The 19,402-nt window shown below is 50.3% G+C and overlaps 6 protein-coding genes across 6 annotated transcripts; 5 read left to right on the top strand and 1 right to left on the bottom strand.

Annotated features, from left to right (window-relative positions):
- Positions 1-124: 124 nt before the first annotated feature.
- On the top strand, positions 125-1,955 carry APUU_80144A (uncharacterized protein; the record flags this gene model as incomplete). Its single annotated transcript, XM_041696392.1, has 5 exons — positions 125-217; positions 273-477; positions 539-967; positions 1,026-1,220; positions 1,276-1,955. The coding sequence occupies 5 exons, from the start codon at positions 125-127 to the stop codon at positions 1,953-1,955; spliced, it is 1,602 nt and encodes a 533-aa protein (XP_041562027.1).
- A 1,551-nt stretch (positions 1,956-3,506) lies between these two features.
- Positions 3,507-7,581, top strand: APUU_80143A (putative leucine permease transcriptional regulator (SAC3); the record flags this gene model as incomplete). Its single annotated transcript, XM_041696391.1, has 6 exons — positions 3,507-4,088; positions 4,141-4,320; positions 4,375-5,335; positions 5,478-6,506; positions 6,557-6,859; positions 6,917-7,581. The coding sequence occupies 6 exons, from the start codon at positions 3,507-3,509 to the stop codon at positions 7,579-7,581; spliced, it is 3,720 nt and encodes a 1,239-aa protein (XP_041562026.1).
- Positions 7,582-8,020: 439 nt separating this feature from the next.
- NTA1 (putative protein N-terminal asparagine amidohydrolase) lies at positions 8,021-9,665 on the top strand (the record flags this gene model as incomplete). Its single annotated transcript, XM_041696389.1, has 2 exons — positions 8,021-8,639; positions 8,704-9,665. 2 exons carry the CDS (start codon positions 8,021-8,023, stop codon positions 9,663-9,665), a joined length of 1,581 nt encoding a protein of 526 aa, XP_041562025.1.
- Positions 9,666-12,946: 3,281 nt separating this feature from the next.
- Positions 12,947-13,886, top strand: CBF1 (putative HLH DNA binding protein (Penr2); the record flags this gene model as incomplete). Its single annotated transcript, XM_041696388.1, has 2 exons — positions 12,947-13,478; positions 13,534-13,886. The coding sequence occupies 2 exons, from the start codon at positions 12,947-12,949 to the stop codon at positions 13,884-13,886; spliced, it is 885 nt and encodes a 294-aa protein (XP_041562024.1).
- Positions 13,887-14,559: 673 nt separating this feature from the next.
- On the bottom strand, positions 14,560-15,749 carry APUU_80140S (putative extracellular cellulase CelA/allergen Asp F7-like; the record flags this gene model as incomplete). Its single annotated transcript, XM_041696387.1, has 2 exons — positions 14,560-14,970; positions 15,036-15,749. The coding sequence occupies 2 exons, from the start codon at positions 15,747-15,749 to the stop codon at positions 14,560-14,562; spliced, it is 1,125 nt and encodes a 374-aa protein (XP_041562023.1).
- Positions 15,750-17,213: 1,464 nt separating this feature from the next.
- Positions 17,214-19,205, top strand: APUU_80139A (putative C2H2 finger and ankyrin domain protein; the record flags this gene model as incomplete). The annotated part of the gene is made up of 2 exons (XM_041696386.1): positions 17,214-17,262; positions 17,329-19,205. 2 exons carry the CDS (start codon positions 17,214-17,216, stop codon positions 19,203-19,205), a joined length of 1,926 nt encoding a protein of 641 aa, XP_041562022.1.
- Between the last annotated feature and the right edge of the window lie 197 nt (positions 19,206-19,402).

Here is a 19,402-nt window from a genome sequence, read left to right as displayed (position 1 = left end):
TCCCTGCACTGTTGCTCTCTTGATCTGTGACGCTTTTGACCACTGATCACACATTATTCTTCTGTCCTACATCCTCTGAGTAACGAGCTACCTTCCGAAGGGCCTTTGATTTATTGACTACACTATGGTTGTCAATACACCCGTTTCTTCAGCACAGGGACTGAAACGGTCCTTGTCATCTATGCAAGATGGATGTGCTGGCTGGGAGAGCGCTTCTGTGAGTAACGGTTACAAGGACCACCGAATCATGAGACTAACCTGGCTTGACACAGCCCATGGGAGCTCCCTTACGCCCCCCCTTCAGCCTTCCTTTCGCTCACTATGCATTGATCTACTATGATAACATGGGTAAGATCAAGGTCTCCGAGTCGCCGTCCATCCAGGAGCAGCACTGCTCTGTGTTTACGCCCGATGTCCGTGAAAAGTTCCTTGAGATAATCGGCCCCAAGATAGGATACAACAAGCCACTGATACGTCGTATGTGCTGTGAAGATACCAGTACTCACACCTAGTCACTTTAGCTTATGATGAACCCTAGGTCCCTCAGCGGCTCAATACCATCATCCTCATGATACAACGGCATACCACCGTCACGGCAAACGCCGCAAGGCCTCCGCTCAGGACCCTAACCTTGGAATGTCTTTTACCGAACACTTTCCCGAGCCTATCCCGCAGATCCCTTCACCCACCACCAACAACATGGTAGCTCTGGCAATCGGCCACACCGAAAAAGTCCTAGAGTACTACGAAACGGCCCTTAAGCACTTCCAACAAATAAACTGTCGTCTCATTGCAAAGGCGTTCATCAAATTCATTGAACCTCGCAAGCAAGTGAAGCACCCATACAACGGCGGCAGACCGAGAGCAGGCGCACCACCGGGCGAGAAAGGCGACCCAGAAAAGACCAAACCTGAGTGGTGGCCCGCTGGAGTTCAGCACAAGGAGCCCGACCACCTGAAAAAAGACCGTAAGTTATCCTGTGTTTGTTCCGGTTGCGTCAAGATTCTGATTCCACATCGTCACAGAACGACTCCGTCTCTTGATCCACATCCTGCGCAAGCTGGGCAGGTTCAACATCACTTCAGAAAAGCTGCAGGAAGTCGCACAAGACTCCAAAAGACAGCTTCGCCCTGAAGAAAGCATGGAGGAGAAGATGGAGATCCTCAACGAGATTTTCAAGGTCAGGCGACTAGAAGAGCGATTCGAACAGGGAGAAGTTGGTATGTTATTTTGATCACCCATCATTATTGACGCGGAACTAATTGAAACTTACAGACGCGGATACCATGGTATACATTCGCAACCGTGATGCACCGACCAAGGACATTAAGGATAATGAGTCCGTGGTGAGCGACACAGAACAGAAGATTGAGCCTGAGGACTTCGAGGACGAGGAGGATCCATTAAGCTCTGCGTCCTACTCAGAACATTTGCCTTCATTCCCTGCGGTCGACCCTCTAGCCTTGCAGACACGATCTTTCAGTATGAGCAACGACCGAAGCCAAACGTTCCCGATGAATGACAGTTTAAACTCCGGCGACCCATCAAGACAAACCCGCCCGTACTTTACGACATCCGCCGAGTACGCCGATGACTACCAATCACATTCTATGCTGAGAACTGCAGCGCCTAGCCTGGTCAGCCCGAACGAGCCTGCTAGCACATTCGATTATCTATCCCAGACACCGTTCACTGCTCCCGCTCCGGTAGAGCACTCTCGCACTCTGACGATGCCAATGCAGCAGGCCAATCACTTCGATGCTTGGAACTCACCATTCCGGCCTAGTCTCTACAATCCGATGGAATACGCACCCTCTCAGACGCTTACCCAGAACCCAATACACTACCCGCTGGCGATGAACTCTTCTCCCACCCACGGCCTGCCTCAAGACTTGGGCCGTGAGAGGCATATGGACCTTTTAGGAGGGAGGTCGTCACTCACCAAGTCCTTCTAAGGACTGGCTTAGATCCTCACTCCACTCACCTTATCGCCGCCTCGTTACGATGGTTGTATCTCTATCCGAACAGATTAGCCTATCTGGACGACTTTCTCTTTTGAACGACTTCATGAACCATGTGAACGAATCCCATATTTCTGACTCTTGCTGTTTTGATTCCTCTTTTCAATACCGCGGCCTGCCATTGGGAATTTCCCATACTCTTACGAACCGACAAATGCATATATGCACCTTGCACCATCTACACTTGCACATTTATGAATTTTCTTTCTGGGTACATACGTTTGGTTATTGTTTATTGTTTATTTATATCTACCGTTTTGGATCTCTTGGTTTGCATTTAGATATTTGCCTTATTCACATACGAAACAAAAGTCGAGGGGGTTGACGGCGCTCTGGGTTGGAATGCTATTCAGGACGTTGTTGCTGTTGTCGCTGGCTTTGGGAATTAATTTTGAGATTTGGTCGATATACATTTTGAAGCGAGGGCGCTTGTGGCGAAGTTGAATAACATTGATCTCCTCGTCGAGAGCGAGGACGAGAAACACCCTTTTGAGGAATTCGAACAGGTGGTGTATATAGTGTAGTGTTGGTACATAGTTAACCACAAGACGAGTTGAATAAAACATAAGTTCCGGTTGCCAAAAAAAGACCACGTATTATGAACTGGATAAAATTTTCACATCACCTAAGCAATCACACATTGAATTCACTTTTCCTTTCCGAATTCAAACGTATGTTGCTTTTGGAGTGTTGATTCGAGCGGCTAATATATAGACGCGCGCCAAGAGCGCTTGAGCTACCAAAAGCCCGTCCGTCATTCACGCAGTCACGTTCTCCAAAGATTCGCGGGAACTTCTCAGGACAAAGAGACTCCGGATCTCTTTCAACTCCCCTCGGCTGTTGAAATCTCCCCCGAGGTCTTCTCCCATCGCCTCGCCTCCCCTTAGATCCGCCGAGGTCGCCGATCACACTTGTCAATCGAACCGTGTCGAATTTTCGTGTTTAAGCCGGCGTCCTTCTGTTGCGACCTGTCGACCCGCAAGGTTGAACAACACAGCTCGCGACTGCCATTCTCAACGCATGAACGCGATCTACAACACCCGAACATCGATAGGTCGGACAGTCCGTTGACGGTAACCTTCCGGCAGTCAACAGATTCGAGAAAGGTACAGCGACATCACCGGTTTTCTGCGCTCCTTCATCATCCGTCCCACCGCCTCCTACATACCTACCCTCCCTCCGCTCTTCGCTTCTCTATTGAAATCGCGCCATCATGATATTATCATACATTAGACGGACATGGACTGACTCTCATTATGCGCCTGCCAACGATCACGGTGGATAGCAATTATAGGATTATTCTTCTATCGACCATAATTATACCCAGTGTTTGAGACCACGAGTTGAACGACATAAGGACGGATATCACACACGACCTTTCAAACAACCCAAGTCAATCGAAGAATTGGAGCGACAAAATACCACTGAACTACTTTTTAGGGGGATCTCGGCTTCATACGCCGCTCCTCCGCCCCTCGCGGTAGCATGGCCAGTTCGGCAAACCCCTTCGCTGCGCTTCACCAGACGGACGGAGCAGCGAGTTCAACGGCACGCGGACGTGGCGGACCATTTCGAGGAGCGACGTCCTTCCAGCCTAGAGGGGCGTCCGCTTTCCAGCCTAGAGGTGGCAACTCCAATGCTCCGCGGGATCCCAACTCCCGGGGTCGAGGCCGCGGGCGAGGAGCTCCTGCAGCAAGAGCTGGTCGAGGAAATGCCAGAGGTGCCGGCGCCGCAAGTAATACATGGCGCGCTAATAAACCAGAACAACAAACAGCGTCTACACAATCGACATCCTCGCCTTTCGGGCAGTTGAAGCAGACCCAACCTTCGGCCTCTCTTGCTACGGCGCCGATCCCACAACAGCAACAGAAACCGACATTTTCGGGCTTTGGACGCGGATCGCCGTCACCGTTTGGGGCACCGTCAACTCGCGGCGATACTTCTCTTAATGCTAAGAGGGACCCCCGAAAGCAACCTGCTCCTCAGCCGACAAATGGAGCCACTGGGGACCACGTCCCTGTAGAGGACACCTCTGCTACGGGTAACTACAATGACCGATATGAGCAGGTAAGACTTGTGATTTTTTCAGTTGTGCTCAATGCTTACGCTTCAAAAATAGCTCAAAATCGACCGTGCCAGGCAACGGGAGCAGGCCATTAAGGCCGGGCAAATGGCCGATCCAAATCAGCCGATATCTCTGAATAAAGCCATTACCCCCGTTGGTACCTGTACAAGCATGTGTCCTGAGTTTGAACGTGTCGAGCGCATAGTTCAGAAGATGGTTGATAAGAGTGAAAAGGTATGCAACCTTAACACAGCCCTATTGATTACTCGCATTTACCATTATCTATAGTACCTCCATCCTTCGACAAATACGCTGCAGAATATGGAGGCGAAGATGCTCAAGAGATTCAGACGGTCCGCCGCAGGATACGATGAGCAACTTCCCTCTGACATTCGAACACCTGGCACCCTTCTTCAATCAATGAACTACTTAACGCGGCATGTTATCGGCGGACCGGAAACCTTGGGGATTATCCACAAATTCGTTTGGGACCGAACGCGATCAATACGAAATGATTTTTCAGTGCAACAAGTGACTCAAGGAGAGGACGTCAAAGTCGCTGTGACGTGTCTTGAGAGAATTGCTAGATTCCATATCATGTCTCTTCATTTGCTTTCGAGCCCCGCGAATGAAGAGCCCTTTGACCGACACCAGGAACGCGAACAACTGAATAATACGATGCTCTCGTTGATGTATTACTACGATGACAACAGGGGTCGGATCTCCTTTCCTAACGAGGACGAGTTCCGCGCCTACTATATCCTCTTTTCGATCCATGATCAGCGACCCGACTTGGAAGCCCGTGTCCAGAAATGGCCGCCCGAGTTAAGAAACGCGCCGCGCGTTCGAGTAGCGTTGGAACTCTTCGCTGCAGCCCAAAACACCTGGGAGTATCAGGGTACTCTTGACGCAAAACGGCCTAATGCGATTGCACAGGGATTTTATTCCCGTTTCTTTAACTTAGTCAACTCCCCCGGCGTGTCATATCTCATGGCCTGTGTGGCGGAGATTTACTTTAACCACATGCGCCAGACAGCCATCCGTTCCATCTGGAAGGCATACTGCCGCTACCCGTCCTCTCAGCAGCATAAGAACGAAGAGTGGACGGTTGACGAGCTGACGAATATTCTCTGCTTTGATGACGACGACCAAACGATACAATTTTGTGAAGAGCAAGATCTAGAGTTGGCCGAAAATGCTAATGGCGAGCTGTATCTCAATTGGGGAAGCCGCCCCGTTGACTCCGTCGGTACGTGTTATTCTCTCATATGATCCGCTCTGCCGTTCTTTGCTCTCTTTGTTCCTTTGTTGTATTTATTGCGCAACCATCCTTTGTGTACCTCCCGTTCGAAGGATTGCAGTGATCTCAACTGACCCTATCTACGTAACAGCCTTCCAACCGTCCTCTGATCACTCCTTCTCCGAGGAATACGTCGAGTCAAAACGTGCAGGCAGAAATTTGGTCTCAATTGTCCTTGGACTGAACGTCAAAGAAGCTGCGACTTTAGGAATGATAGACAGGTCTCTCCTCTCCGAGCGCGATTCTAGTCTTGCTCCCATTGGGCAGATGGCCCTCGATAACGATGACTCTCTTTTCGTGAGCGAAGACGACAACGAAGTTTCTCCTACTGGCATCTTCCAGCCCAGTGAGGGCCCTGCTGGTGCGACACGTGAGCAGCCGCCTACTTCTGGCTCTGCATCGGCTTTTGGGAGCATCTCGGAACCCACTGCTGCGAGCGCGCAAAAACCTACCTCGGGGCTTTTCTTTCCCAAGCCCAATGAATCTCAACTTCCTGCCGCGCCCAATCCATTTGGGTCCCTTTTTGGCGTTAAAAACTCGGAAGAAACCGCCCCCTCCCCGTCTCTCAATCCTTTCGCGAAGCCTTTCTCCCCATTCTCTTCATCTCAAGGCACTGAATCTAGCCAGCCGACTGTTACTCCTCCGAAACCCGCAAGCCCTGCCCAGCCCTCAAGTCTCTTTTCGAATACAGGAACATTTGCGCAAACAAGTCAGAGCGAAAAGCCACCTGCTACGTCGGCTGCCTCACCTTTCTCATTTCCGAGCGCGGCTCAGCCCCCGGCATCTCAAACATCTTTATCTAATCCCTTCCAAAATGTCCAAAAACCTACAACCTCTAATACTCCATCATTCGGCGCGCCGTCTCTATTTGATGTCAACCCCGATCAACCTAATGGTTCGACTGCTGGACAGTCTTCTACAAGTATTTTTGATACTGCCAAACCGACCCCGCCTCCCGAGGCTTCTACGCCATTGTTCAGTTTCAGTAAGCCGATGCAGCCGGCCACCCAGGAACCTCAGACAAGTACGCCGCAAATCTCGCCACCGCAACCCCCGGCGCAACCAGCTCAACCGACTACCCCTTTTTCATTGTCATCTGACTCTGAGGAAGAGAAGCAAGGTATGCAATTTCTCTCATTTAAAGGTCCACATTTGTTGACGGTTTCGTAGACACCGGCGCAATATTCTCAACTACCAAAACGCCCCCGTTTGGTGTTTTCAAGCCTCCTGCTGCGAAAACGAGCACGGATCAGCCGGCTATTTTCACAAACGGACAAACTTCAAGCTCGACGCCATTCCCCCAACCGGCTTCCTCATTATCTAGCAATGAAATTCCAGCGCCTCCGATGTTTTCTAAACCATCGGTTCCAGATAAAGCAGAAGCGACAGCGCCTTCCAAACCATTCATCGATGGCCAGCACGATAGTACCGAAATAGAAACACCAGATGTGGAGATTATCAACGAAGAGCCAGGTAAGCGCTCCCCGATTTGGAGAGCCACCCTGGTTACGGCGCACTAATTGTTTGCAGCGCTCAATGACGACGAAGCAGAAGAAACTAGCAGGCCGGATGATTGGATCAATCACTTGATGGAAACCGCTGATAAACGTCGGAATACTGTCTCGACACCAGCGAGTCGAAAACGAGTTCTTGAGCAAGAAACCCCACCCACGGACAATGCCTTCAAGGCGCCCAAGGTACCGAAATCCGAACAGCCACCTCGGAAATCCATGGCCCTCGCTTCCATGAAGCCCCTGCCGAAGCTTCCTATCCTTGAACAAATTGAGTCAATGACTGCCCGAAAACCTGCGGAACAAAAGGAAGAACCCCGAAAGCCGAATCGAGTTGACGAAGATGACCTTCTTCTTTCAGCTGCACGTATAGCCGCAGAGTCTCTAAGGAGCGGGCCGCGGATTTTGAGTGGCGGTTCAGCACCATATGAATCCTGGCGCTCCTCCTACAGCCCCCACAGCAGTATCGGATCTTCTGCCGCATTTTCCCGCAGCGTATCGCCCCAACAGTCCGTTATGAGTGGTTACGACGTTTCTCTTGCCCCAGATACCGATCTTGGACTTGGACGCAGCATGTCCCGAACAGAACAAAGAATTAGAATGACGGGGGGCAAAGGCCTGGCTTACAAGCCTCTTAACTTTACACCGAAGAAACCATCTTGGCACTCGCCGCCACGGAAGTGACATGCGTTGTGCGTGTGCGTTTCCTGTCATAAGCAGGGAAACGTCTCTTTTGTATCTACCATCGCGGTCGTTTATACTTCTCCCGCGTCACCTACCTACCTACCTAACCACTACGTCACATATTTATGATGGATGTCTGGTATTTTGGCATTGATTGGTGTATGTATTATTTGCATTGCGCGTGGTGTTTGGCGGATACCTTAATGTCTTGTTTTTATTTTGCCTACATAGCATGTTGAGTATACCTTAGTTTTGGGACGTTGAATTTATGGCACTACTAAGCAGAGCTCAAGCGTGATGTGCAGCTTCGCCAGGTTTTATATTTTCCACATTATAAGGAGCATTGGAGTAAGAGTACACAAACTAGAGGATCAATAATTTCTACAAATACTGGTCGAGATTACTTACTACTGATACAGCACAAGCCGTACCCAGTCACATGACCCAACCCAACATCAATCTCTCCACATCCATCAAAGTCACCTGCATTCATTTAACACAAAAGTATACAACACGACAAGCTCTGTTACCACCAGAATACTTTCAGGGGAAACCTCCACCACCTGACAAAATTGGTCCCTTACTCGCCGCCCGTGTTGGACCTTTCCAACATCGGCTCCCTTCAACTCTTCTTTTAGCCTCATTCCGCCACTGCTTCTCAGGGAAGTACTACCAGCACCAGTACCACAGCCAGTGCCGCGGTAAAGTCACGTTAAAACGCCCTGAGGCTTGCGGAATTAGAGAACTGGAGAAATCCCTGGGCCCGGGTAACGCGCGGTTGTTGTCTACGTCAGCTCTCCGCGGTCTTTTGGTCCGGCCTCCACCTGCACCTGTATCTGTAGCAGCTGCATCTGTATCTAGAGCACAGCGCAGGGAGATGAGGATAGCTACGCTGCAGATTGCCTCTCGGCTGGGCGATGTCGAGGGGAATGTTAAGAGGGCTGATGAGTTGCTGAGGAATGCCGTGATTAGGGTTTCTGATGATGCAGCGAGCGTTCCAGTTGGTGTTGAGCAGGCGAAGTTGGATATCTTGGTTTTGCCGGAGCTGGCTCTGACGGGTTAGTTCCCTGATATTATAACTTTCCGTTTTTTTCTTAATACTTGGATGCTGATGTATGTTAGGTTACAACTTTCCTTCACTAGAAGCTATAAAGCCATACCTTGAACGGTCTGGCCAAGGACCATCAGCCGCCTGGGCGCGTGAAACTGCCAAACGCTTGAAGTGCAAAGTCTGTGTTGGTTACCCAGAGGTGGAGATCGAAAATGGTCACAGCGGGCAGCCTGGAGAGAAGTACTACAACTCTCTCCTTGTCGTCGACGAACAAGGCAACGTCCTCGTCAACTACCGCAAAACGTTCCTCTACTACACCGACGAAACATGGGCGAGCGAAGGGAGCTCCGAGCTTGGATTCCATCAACTCACGTTCCCAGAGGCAAACGCTGTCTCCTTAAGAGCTAGAGCGGAGGGAGAAGCCGCTATCCTCCCCCCCTCTGAAAGCAATGATGGCAAAGTCGGAAATGAAATCGCTACGTCTTTCGGTATATGCATGGACATCAACCCCTACCGGTTTGAAGCCCCATACACGGCCTACGAATTTGCACATCGTGTCCTTGATTCGAAATCTCAGCTGGTCATTCTCTCTATGGCATGGCTAACCCTACTGAGTCGCGAAGAGCTTGACGCTCTCGCTGGACTACCGGATCAGGATACATTCAATTACTGGGTTCAGAGATTCATGCCCCTGATCCGGAAACAGATGGCTCATACAACCAATGCCGATGGCAGTACGGAAGATGATAGCGCAGAAAAGAATATCATCATTGTATTCGCGAACCGTGCAGGCGAGGAAGCCGGCACTCCCTCCGTGGCTCGGTACGCGGGAACCAGTACCATCGTTGCTATTTCCCAGCGGCCCCGGCCCAGGGCCAGTGATCAGTTATCTGATGAGCAGGAGGAGCAGGCCCCGTTTGACGTGAAGGTTCTATGCTGGGATATGCTTGGTGCAGCGGAAGAGGGGGTTTGTTTTGCGGATACAAGAACCGATCCGAAGATGGTTTTTCAGTTGGTTAAAGCGTCTAAATAGACCGGTGATATTTGTGTATGTTATGTATGCACACTTGATGTACTAGATCTTAATGAACGGACTTAAATGTCAGGTGCTCCTTCCTATTGATTATCCTTAGTGGCACTTACCCTGACCTCCAGCTGATAGTCACACCTTCCCACGCAACTGCAATAAATTCCCCACTCGACAAGCTAGGTGCGATGGAGTGGCAAGGATTCTCAAGGAGGAAGGCGTGTGTCGTGGTTGTGCTTTCCTACCCTGAACAAGCCATGGCCCACCGCTCCTTCCTCGAAGCCGATATAGTACCACCAAACAAGGCAAGTGCAATACTGTGAGGTAGTTGCGCTTGCCCTTCGAGGACGTAGGGTAACATCGCATGTACTTCTAGGAAGGTGCTATGGTCGGCAAGAACCCCTGTTCAGGGCAGGAAGGAGCAAGTTAGAGCGTTCTTTCCAATGCACCTGCTTCACAGAGCGCGAAGAACAATTGTTGCAGCCTAGGCAGGTGCAACTAGGAGGTTAGCCCCTGGAATTCCGAGGACTCCAGGACTCCGGATTTGGAAAACGGAGCTCTAGCCCGACCCGTGCAGACGCGCGATATCTATTCCTACGCTGCAAATACTAAACTGGATATCTGTATTCGATTGCGGTGATAGATAATTACGAATTAGTAGGCTTTGTCTCAGTAAAGGAATGCTCAGCCCCTCGGCGCATTCTAGACCTTTATATGACGTACGGAGTGGACTATCAGTCAACTATCAGGTTTCAGCACACCACCTTCGCATTAAGAGACATTAACTAAGGTTTAATGACGCGGTAGTTAGCTCCCACACCCCCCTAACACTAAACGATCATGTGAGACATGACTCGCATGCATCCGTGTGACAAGGCTGGGGTACATGAATGCCTGGGATCGTTGCCATATCGAGATCTCAATCCAAACAAGGAGAATGTTGCTCAGCTTGATAAGGTCGTATCATAATAGGATGTTCACCCATCTAGCGACTACTCAATTATTTGCTCCTCTCTTCTCTGTATAAGAGATGGTCTGGAAGCGACTAGGCGGGGTTTCGCTTGTCCCATGACAAATTTTGGACATGCTGATCGACGGCGCTTATCAGATGGTTTTCTTCAAGAGGCCTCATCTTGTCGATTAGGCTTCGGATGTAACTCTTCAGAACCCCACAACGATTGATCGGATTTCACCATCATCTGGTGTGAGGGGAAGAGAAGGCCTGAGAAGGGTGTGGGTTCAGTCATTACATGTGACACTGGGTAATATGGAGTCGCACTGGGGAGGATGGCGGAGAAAGCATATCTTGGGAAAAGGTGGCAGCGGGAACGCGAAAGAAGGGGGAAATAGAGGAAATGGGTCATCGGGTAGAGTCCCTGGCCCTTTTTAACTCAACATAGTTGAGACAGAGTTGGCGACTAGGTGAGTGTCGAGAAGAGAACTGGGCCTATCAGGGCCACATCTAGAGAGTGATGCTCTGAAGCCCCATCAGCGAGGTCATCTGGTCTCAGCTGGAAGGGTACTTTTGATGGGCTGGAGCAGGGTTGAAAGAGGATCGAGATAATAGGACATGAAGAGAGTGTAGATGATCGGCGGCTAGAAAACGATAAGGGAGATGGACCGTGCAACCTCATGCCTTCACGGTCCATCTTACCAGTGTACTAGAGGAGGGCCGGCCCGCGAGGAGGCAAAGCAGGTACTCTAGTGTGAGGCGGCAGGTAGTCTCCAATAACAGGATAGGCGGATGCCTGCGTCGCAAAGTCTAAGGCCGGGATTTTGATCCGTGAGGTGGGAGCCTTGCAGGAAATACTGCTAAGATCTTCAACTGCATGATGCCTGCGGGGGCTACTGATGACCACAGGCCCGTCATCATTGCAAATATTTGAGGTCCTCCTCAGGGAGGGTTGCAGAGCGCCACGTGATCCCGGGTGAACCCCTCCTCCGCCAACCGGACTGGGCTGTGCCGTCAGCCAATCAGTATCCGGGACGAGGCGCTCGAGAGAGGGAGGGGCACGGGATTTTGGCACATGACATCGACGACGAGAAGAGGGAGGGAACCAAACCGGTTGGATCAGACATCATTTTCTTTCGTTTGGGGATGCTCATGCAAGGAATGCGCTTTTATGGGCGATTTCATCTTAAGGCTATGACTGGTCATATCATGTATAAAGAGTATTCCACGGCCTGGTGAATTCAAAGCAGAGGTGAAATTGAAGGTGCAACGACGGAACCGGAAATCTCGGCGTCAGGTGACTATAATTGCACACCCGGCTTGTTGCGCCCGCCGCACCTCAGCGCTTCTCCTCTTTTGAGTCTCTCTCGCCCACGTGAGCTCTACTTCGACCTCTCTCTACTCCTCCATGTATCCCTTTTTTCGAGGGTAAAAGCTGCTTCTTCATTTTGACCGAGTGCAAATTCGGCGATTCTGATATTCTCAAATCGACCGTTTCCAACACATATTTTTCGTCCGTTCTAAAAACTCGAGTTCTCGCGTCTGCGATACGATTCGCGATACTCTTGTTGTTGTCCGTGGCAGGTGACTTGCTGTCAGGTGATAGATAGACCATCCCAAGGTACAGCTCCTCTCTTGCTTTCCTTCTGCTTGCTATTCCATCACGGCCCACTTCAAAGCCTGCTTCTGTATCGCGTTACTTGGCCTTCCGCGACTGGCGTCATGTCGTCCCTGCTGCCTGCCTCGAACCGGCTTGGTGGTGGTTGAAGTCCTTTCTCGCGGTTCCGCCGGTCGCTGAGACGTCATGACGCGCTGCCCACACACCTCTGTGTCTGGGTTGTTGTGTATTTCTCTGTTCTGCACATATAATATTTTCCTGTGCTTTCAGTAAATCTGAGATTTATGAATCACCTTTGCTTGCTGTATTGGCTTGTCGCAGAGTACTATTAATATGGTGGTGTGAGCTCGGCGCGTCAGTCAGCCAAGTTGGCACAACAGAACGCGTCTATTCGCAAATCATTGTGCTTGTTCACAACAGCCCAACATTCCCATAATGGAATACAGACATAACCCAGCCTGACATATATGTTCTTGTTCTAACCTATGTTTTTTGTTTTTTTCTTTATTTGTTTATTTGTCTTTTCATTATTTCTGATTTGTTACTGCACAATTATTTAAGGGTGCCCTGTACATTCCGCTAACAATCTTCTGCAGACCAGTGGCATTTCATATCTGCCACAGAACCTCATCTGAATAATACCGCTTGTAGTTGGTATGGGCTGCGAATCCACATTTGTTGACCATGACTAACATGTATCCTTCTAGACTACTCACCATGGCTGATACACAGCAACTCGGCGCCTCAGAAGGCAACATGGTGAAGCGTAAGCGTGAGAGCACTGATAGTGGCGGTCCAGACTCGCAACGCCTGAACCGGTCTTCTCATGGAAGTAATGGCAGTATCCCCGGCGCGGATACCCAAAACTTCACACACAGCGCGCTTGGTTCTTATGATCATGGCCTGCCAAACGCAGCGTCAGAGCTTAATATTGATCAACAAATCCTTCAGCATGTCGGAACCCAAAATGGGATTACGGATGAGAATGCCCTTACTACTGCCAAAGCGGCGCTTGCTGCTCATACCCCTCAGAACAAATATCCCCCGCCTCCAGATAACACATTCGACAACAACTTGGCGCACGGCCTGACATTTGGAGACGATATCGGCCAGGGCATCGGGACTACTCACAACCACAACTCCACTGCCGCTGCAGTATATGCCGCCCGTGAAGCACAGAGCATGAGCCAAAAGCCCTCCGTTGGCTCACCTGAATGGCATCAAATCCGCAAGAATAACCACAAAGAAGGTACGCGCCCATCCGTCTTTTACTGATTTTGTTCCCCCACTAATCATGGTTACAGTTGAACGCCGGCGCCGTGAAGCAATCAACGAAGGTATTAACCAGATTGCTCGCCTGGTACCAAACTGCGACAAGAACAAGGGCGCGATACTACAACGCGCTATTGAATACATCAACCAATTACATGAAGATAAGCGCCAAATGGGCGAACGATGGGAGCAGAGCAATATGACAACGAGCCACGCTATAAACGAAATCAGTTCCCAAAACTCGAAGCTAAAGGTAGAGGTCAACCGCCGCGGCGATATTGCACAGAAGTGGCTGCAACGATGTCGCGATGCAGGGCTCGAATTCGACGATTATGAAGAGTCCAAGGAGCTTGAAGCTCTCGACATTGACCAAAACCAGGTGTAAACCTGGTTAAGCTTTTTCGTTAGATGTCCTTTTCATCTTACACATTTGCGGTTCTTCGCTCCAAGGCCATACATATCGTGCCATGATATGTTTCGAAAGATCAGAGCTTTTTCGCGTGCTTTCCCCCTCTCGTTTGTTTTAAGGAATACGCGTGTTTTATTTCGATTTCCCATGATTCCACTCCAATTAGGTCATCGCGGTCTGGGTTTCGTTATACAGTGGTGACAGTGTGGACGATCGCGTCCCTCTTTAATCCTTACCTATACCATGGTTCGGCTTGTTTTGTTTTGCTATTATTTCCCTCGCTCCGCTTCTTTCTGTACGTTATTCAAGGATGGGTTTGGCGAAACAGGGTCCGGGAGTTGTTAATTTGCACTGAGGCTATTGATTTGTAGTTTGCAGCGCGTTGACAGAATGCAGTTATTTTCTTCTACTTTTACATTTTCCTCCTGAACCTCGCTACCGTAGAGCACTCATATTGTAAACTTTTCACCTAATAGGCAGATCATCAAGTATTCTGAGATAGAAGTGAACATATACCAAAATTAGAACCATAAGAACAACCAGCCAAGTCAATACAAAAAAAGAGCATGACCCGCTATGTGGCGAGGCCTAGAAAGGAAGAATACCCCTACCTCTCATTCTCATTCTAAAAAGAATATCAAGCTCAGAATCAGAGATTCTCAACCGCAGTAACGCTCTTCCCAGAACTAACCCCCACGTTCTTCACAACAACGCTACTCCCACTAGCACCCGTAACCCTAACATCCACGCTCTCGGAACCAAACCCCGAATCATTCTCAAAGAAGTTATACTCGCTCCGTGTAGTCTTTTGCCAGGTTGATCCGTTATCCGTGCTAACCTCAAGCGAAGCCACGGCTTCATTCGCGTTAACAACCTGCATCGAGAACCAGTAAGCCGACGTGCCCTCTTTGTTTTTGAGGATTAGCGGCGAGGTGATTGAGCAGGGCGTGAAGGTCCATGAGACGGGGAGAATCCCTGTGGATGCGGAGCCGAGTTCGGTGAAGGCGGACTCGAAGAGGTCGAGGTCGCTGGAGGCGCATTCGGGGCATTCGTCAACGATCTGGGGGGGGGGGTTTGTTAGTATATATGGTTCCTTTTGGAGTTGGGTGAGGCGGTGGGTCATACCATAGCCTTGATAGAGTTACCGCTGGGGCCAGTAACGGAGACGCATGCACCGCATTCTGCGGCGTTGTCCCAGGCCTTACCGGAGAAGGCGGTTCCGAATAGATGCGAGGGGATGGTGTAGTCGCTGAACGAGCAGGCTCCGCCGGAAAGATTGCCACCGTAGAAGGTGGCTTTTCCGGAAGTAGTGGCGGCTGCGCTTTTAGTGGAGGAGGATGCGTCCGATGTGGTGGTTTCCTTGTTCGCAGTAGCTGCTGTTGTCGTGGAGGTGGACTGGGGTTCGGTCGTTGTGGTCGTGGTTGTAGGTTGGGCGACAGCAACTTGGGTGGGTGCTGATTCTACGATGGATAGGGTTGAAGAAGGAGATTCAGTTGACTCGGTGCTAGAAGACTCCTGGAAAAAGGCAGCTGGGATTGTCTCAATGGCGCCTATGGTAGGAATTGCTTCTTCCGTGGTTGAAGAGGTTGCAGTACTCGACGTAGTTGAGGCGGTTGAGACGGTCGAGGAGGACTCTGAAGACTCGGAGTAGACTGAGGAGACCGAGGGAGTTGGTTCAACAACCTGAGTGGGCTCCGCAGTGACAGTGATGTAGTATACGCTCGGCGAATACCCTGCTGGGCAGTGGCCATTTTCCTCAGGCTTAAGAGGGACCGCAGAAACGGAGGTGCTCGCGCTCAGGGCTGCGAGGGCAATCGATGCGAGATTCTGATACCTCATGGTGCCCAGTTCTTGGGATAGAGATAGAAAAACGAAACGCCAGTCTCAGACTGCGCTGGGCAAGTAGGAATGAACAAAGGACGTGCAGCCAGAACGGAAGATATATCAATGAATGGACGCCTGGATCTCAGATCGAGGCAATTGGATGGGATATCCCTAGCAAGAAGGGTGGGCGAGGAAGACGGTTTAAGTAGAAGACCGCAATCTCATATACCAGCTCTAGACCACAGCCTTGTTGCAATCTAATAAAATTAACTCATTTCTGTAGCACAAACTGACTGGGCCCACGTCTCCAATAAAGGCAAAGCACGGCTGTCGTGCCTGTTAATTGGGGGTTCCTGGCAGTGTGGCCCTAATGAAATGAGGCCTCAATCTGAAACGCCGGATGGAATGACAAGACCAGCGATCCGGAAGAGGCCGAACTGATGAAACTGCGCTCGGTGTCGATGAGACTTCTTTGCTCAACAATAAATATGTACAGTTTGGAAGTGCAGCAGCGAGAGTGGTAGGTTGCGCTGGAGCCGGGGGTAAAATAGATATCCTGAACCTAGTCCAAACACCAACTGCGGAGATATGACTGGGCGCTAAGAAGGTAGGCAAGCAGGTACCGGTAACTTACCGTATCCATTGCTCTCAAAATCTGATCCACTTCTAAACACGAGTGTAACCAGCGGTGCCAGGTGGGCTATCGTGGCGATGTCGGTTTTGAGGCTCCAAACAGTACCTGTTGAGATCAATCCTTGCGATATAATGGGAGCCAATCACTAGGAGGATATAGCAAATGCTTCAAAGCTGTCCCAGATCAAAAACAAAGCCAGCCAAAGTTTGTATTTGTGGTCGTCCTTGCGGCATAAGCATTGTGGACCGAGCCTCCCAGAACTAGGTTGGGTCCGGTGGATGAGGCATTTAAGAGGACATCTCATTCTCTCGGTCATAAAGCTTTATTCCTTGCTGGATCCTATCAACTAAGTTACAACGGTGTTTTAGTCCTGGCGTTAGGGCTGGTACCTGTGGCTGTGGAGAAGCATCAGTCTCCGTGGACGCACAGAGGATGTCTCTGAACTAGGCCAACAACGATATATTCATTGTCTCAGTGCATTCTCAGAAACATGGGCAGTGCTCCAGACTCTATGGAGCCTCGAGAAGATAATGACTCCTCGTAACGAGCAATGTTAGTCATTTATCTTCGTTTAGGCGTTTGTGTGTGGCGCGGTTGAAGCACAGCCTAACCCATCAATGAGTCAGAATGAGAGATCTGAGTCAACGGCAATTCATACTTGACACAATAAACCAAACCTGATATAAACCAATGAATAGATCCTGGGCAAGAGGTCATTTGTAGAAGATCAACAGAGAGTGACCCCACGTCTTCTTGTTCGGGCGGTGACTTTCTTGAGGGGCAATTCTCCAATTCCGTCATCGTCATCGCTGCTTTCTTCTTCGCATTCAACCCAGCCGGTCGCTATGGCTGCCGACAATCGAGTGGAGGAGCTTCTCAGGAGACCGCTATATGGTCAGTCTCGTTTAATCTGATGCGCCATCTTTTCACGTTTTCAAACTTTACTAACTCCACTTCAAGCATACAATCTCCCGCAGGAACTCATCACATCGATCGCGCTCAAAGGCGAAGACCAGCCCATAACCGTCAAGGAAAACGCTGATCCCACCGAGCCTACCTCGAAAGACCCTTCGGATGACGCGCAAGAACATGCGATCGCAAGTTCGACGGGCTGCGGACTTTGTAAGGTGTCCTTCGCAACCCCGCCGGAACATCGCGAGCATGTGAGATCAGACCACCATAAATACAACGTGAGGGCGCAGCTCAGAGGACACGCTGCTTTGGATGAGGTTCAGTTTACAAAGGCAATTGGAGAGCTTGACGAGTCAATCTCGGGCTCCGAATCGTCAGAAGAGGAGGAAGAGGAGGGAAATCAACTCACGGCGTTGCTGAAAAGGCAGGCGAAAATCTCCCAAGCGGCTGAAGAAGGAGGCGAAAACTCAACACCGAAGAGCACTGGGAAGAACCCACTGTTATGGTTTTCGAATCCTGCGCTTCCCCCGAATACGTCCCTTGGGGTGTACCGCGCTCTTTTCACGAATGCCGAGCAGGAGGAACCCAGATATCTCGCCGAATCCCTAACGAAGAAGCAACTTGACCCGATCGATCCTCAGAAGAATAAGGAAAGGCCGCAATCATCGAGTCCACATATATTCATGTGTATGATTGGAGGAGGCCACTTTGCAGGAATGCTAGTTTCTTTAGCTCCTGAGATTCATCGAAAGCAAGGTGGTATTGAGGAAAGGCAGGCTCGCGTAATTGCGCACAAGACGTTCCACCGCTATACAACCAGACGCAAACAAGGTGGATCTCAGTCCGCTAACGATGCATCAAAGGGTGCCGCACACTCAGCCGGTTCCAGCTTGCGACGATACAATGAGGCCGAGTTGGAGAAGGAAGTCAGAGAACTACTGCAGGATTGGAGGCAGATGATCAACGAGGCCCAGTTTCTGTTTGTTCGTGCTGCTGGCTCTACCAACCGTAGGATTTTGTTTGGCCAACATGAGGGAAGAGTGCTGGTGCAGAACGATCCGAGGTTAAGAGGGTTCCCGTTCAGTACTCGACGAGCAACGCAGAGCGAGCTCATGAGGTGCTTCAAAGAACTTACCCGTGTGAAGGTCAGTCAGGTTGATGAAGCCGCCCTCGCTGCCGCTGCAGCGAAACAACGAGAGCAAGCATCGAAACCCTCGACGCCTCGTCCCCAGCAACCGCAAAAGCCAAAACTGTCGAAGGAGGAAGAAGAGGCAATCATGCACACTACACAAATACAAGCCCTCATCCGTCGCTCAAAAATACCCGCCTTGATTTCATACCTAACGAAAAACTCCCTAGCTCCTTCCTTTACATTTCAACCGTCTGACGTCCAACAAAATTTCCGATGTCCAACACCTCTTCATCTCGCCTCCAACCTCGATTCTGCTACTATGGTGCTAGCCCTGCTTACCAAGGTTGATGCAGACCCTACCACTACTAATGGAGAGGGAAGGACACCGTTTGAACTGTCTGGGGACCGGGCCACTCGTGACGCCTTCCGCGTGGCGCGCCACGAACTAGGCGAATCCAAGTGGGATTGGGAAGCTGCAAAGGTTCCGTCAGCTGTATCGAAGGCCGAAGCCGATAGCCGATCACAGAGAGAACGGCAAACCGCAGAAGAGGAAGAATCGAACCGGCGAAAGGCCGAAATAGATCGCCTACGAAAAGAGGAGGAGGCAGCCGCAGCGTCACGGGTGACGAAGAAAGGGGGGCGGACGGTGGGAAGTGTAGAAAAGACAGCACAGGAAAAGAGGGAAGAAGAAATGCGCGGGATGACGCCGGAAATGAGGATGCGATTGGAAAGAGAGCGCCGTGCTAGAGCGGCTGAAGAGCGCATTCGAAGAATGCAACAGGGCCAGAATTGATAAAGTGACGATTTCTTAGCATGCCTCTCAGATTTTGTAACGATATCTATTCTTAGCTTACGATTAATAGACTTGAGAAGAAATGAACTCATTTTTAGCTCACAAGCTTCAGTCCATATCTATGGATCTAATGGTGGACGGAATCGAGTCCTGGACCTTCAGCTTTCTTTACTTTCTTCTCCTCCGGGCAAACTTCT

The sequence above is a fragment of the Aspergillus puulaauensis genome, chromosome 8, assembly GCF_016861865.1.
Source record: "Aspergillus puulaauensis MK2 DNA, chromosome 8, nearly complete sequence".
Lineage (NCBI taxonomy): Eukaryota > Fungi > Ascomycota > Eurotiomycetes > Eurotiales > Aspergillaceae > Aspergillus > Aspergillus puulaauensis.
Note: the sequence above shows the minus strand (reverse complement) of the source record. Positions and strands in the feature narration are given on the sequence as shown.